Source organism: Lupinus angustifolius, chromosome LG16 (assembly GCF_001865875.1).
Source record: "Lupinus angustifolius cultivar Tanjil chromosome LG16, LupAngTanjil_v1.0, whole genome shotgun sequence".
Lineage (NCBI taxonomy): Eukaryota > Viridiplantae > Streptophyta > Magnoliopsida > Fabales > Fabaceae > Lupinus > Lupinus angustifolius.
Genome location: NC_032024.1, coordinates 6,844,747 through 6,846,604, shown reverse-complemented (window position 1 = coordinate 6,846,604; position 1,858 = coordinate 6,844,747). Strand labels below are relative to the sequence as shown.

Genomic DNA, 1,858 nt, shown 5'->3' with positions numbered 1-1,858 from the left:
ATAAATATATAACTATTAATTTGAGGAGGATAAAGGTGCATTTATGATATATAAGCTTAGTTCTCTCCTAATTTGTTTTACAAATAAATAAAAATGTTGAATTTTATTTCCAATGTTAGATTTAGTTAGAACCAATAGTTGTGGATGTTTTATCCTTTTTCCTCTGTAAGTACATTAATAGAATCAATTGTATACTTTTCCATGAGTCAAAAAATCAGCTACAAGTAGAATTATGAGCCATTTTATAAATTATTGTGTGTTAGAGCCCAGAGTGAAAGAAAAACTAACAATAGATAGGATATAAAGTATAATATGCTATATATAAAATGTGGTAAGAAGTGGCTGAAAAAAAAGGAATAAAAGTACAAGAACTGTATATATACCTCAAAGTGTATGGAGAAAAAACCAAATCTAATATTTCCCCATCCCTTATTAAAAATGTCAATCAGAAAGCAAACAAAAATGAAAGAAATGGTAATAATATAACAATTAATAAAACACATGAACTAATGAATTCATGGCCTAAACTTGAACTTACAACTATTGCTAAGAACTTTAATATCACTATTAGCACTGAGACTATCCACCACAAGGTTGCACCAAACCGTGAAGTTGATTTTGAAGAGCTTTAACTTCCCAAGTTTAATCCTCACAGGTTGTTTGACCTTAAGATTAAGGGGTATATTACCTTCTTGTTCCTGCTCCAATGTATTTACTAGGTCACTTGTATCCTGTGTTTGCCCTATCATATAAATATTAAGCACTGTAATATTTCTATGACCCTGATAGAAATTTGGCAAAGACCCTTCACATAATAATGTTTCTTCATACCATGCACTTATTTGGCTACCACCAACATAGTAAATTCCAATATTTTTGTTTGGGTTTCTAGCAGTGATTGTAACATTGAAAGATACAGAAAGGTTGTTATTTTCTGAAGTATCAAACTGGTTTATTATTCTGAGTTCATCAACTGAGTATTTTGGAAGGTTTGGCCTAAACACAAGGTACAATACTCCTACAGTGATTGCAATAGCAACTATAAGAATTAACAATGTGCTGAAGATACAACAGAAGAATTTGCAGCAGCAACTTCTTCTTCTTTTCTTTGGTGGGTTTGAATGTATCACTGGAATGGTTCTTTGAGGTGGTGGTGGTAGTGGATGGTGATAATTGTAGGCATTATATGATTTTGGTGTGTTACTTGGCACTAAAGGTGATGAATCTCTCTGTGAAGATGCCTCTATATCATGCATTGGATGAATTCTCTGAGCATCTGTCATATTGATATCAAAGAAAGATCTTAAGAATTAAGAACAAATATAAGATGGTCACTAATAATGTTCCCATTGAGTGGTACAAGTGGGAAACATAACATGTTACACAAAAACACAATTAGTGTCATTGGACCCCATTCACATTTTTTCAGCACGCTTAATCCTCCCCTTCCCCTTTTTTTTTCCCATTTTACTTTTTTTTTTTTGCACCATGAAGTGTCATCATCATTCCACGCTCAATAATCGTTTCTTTCACTTCTTTTTGGTTTTGAACTAGAACATTCATTTTTATATAAGAACTTATATGCGATTCTCTTTGCTATAGATGACAATACATAATATGTGGTGAGTTACCATGTCATTATATTAATTAGTATTAACTATTAATTATAAATAATTAATAATAAATTTTAAAATATTTTATTTTAATCTAATTACATGATGTTATCTAATTCTATCACTTTGATAAGTAAGGTATCTACAGTTTGTTGTAGAACTATTTCTAGTGTTATTGTTTGTTCTATGTTTAAATCAGTTCTTACTTCATGCAGGCGAATGTACCCACTACCTTTTCTTTCTTT

The 1,858-nt window shown here is 30.9% G+C and overlaps 1 protein-coding gene across 1 annotated transcript; it reads right to left on the bottom strand.

The window, feature by feature from the left end:
• Positions 448 to 1,326, bottom strand: LOC109329711 (NDR1/HIN1-Like protein 3-like). The gene has a single exon (XM_019563464.1). It carries the CDS (start codon positions 1,281 to 1,283, stop codon positions 516 to 518), a length of 768 nt encoding a protein of 255 aa, XP_019419009.1. The 5' UTR covers positions 1,284 to 1,326; the 3' UTR covers positions 448 to 515.

Excerpts from the sequence above, each read along its gene's own strand:
- LOC109329711 (XM_019563464.1), bottom strand. The coding sequence starts at position 1,283 with ATGACAGATGCTCAGAGAATTCATCCAATGCATGATATAGAGGCATCT.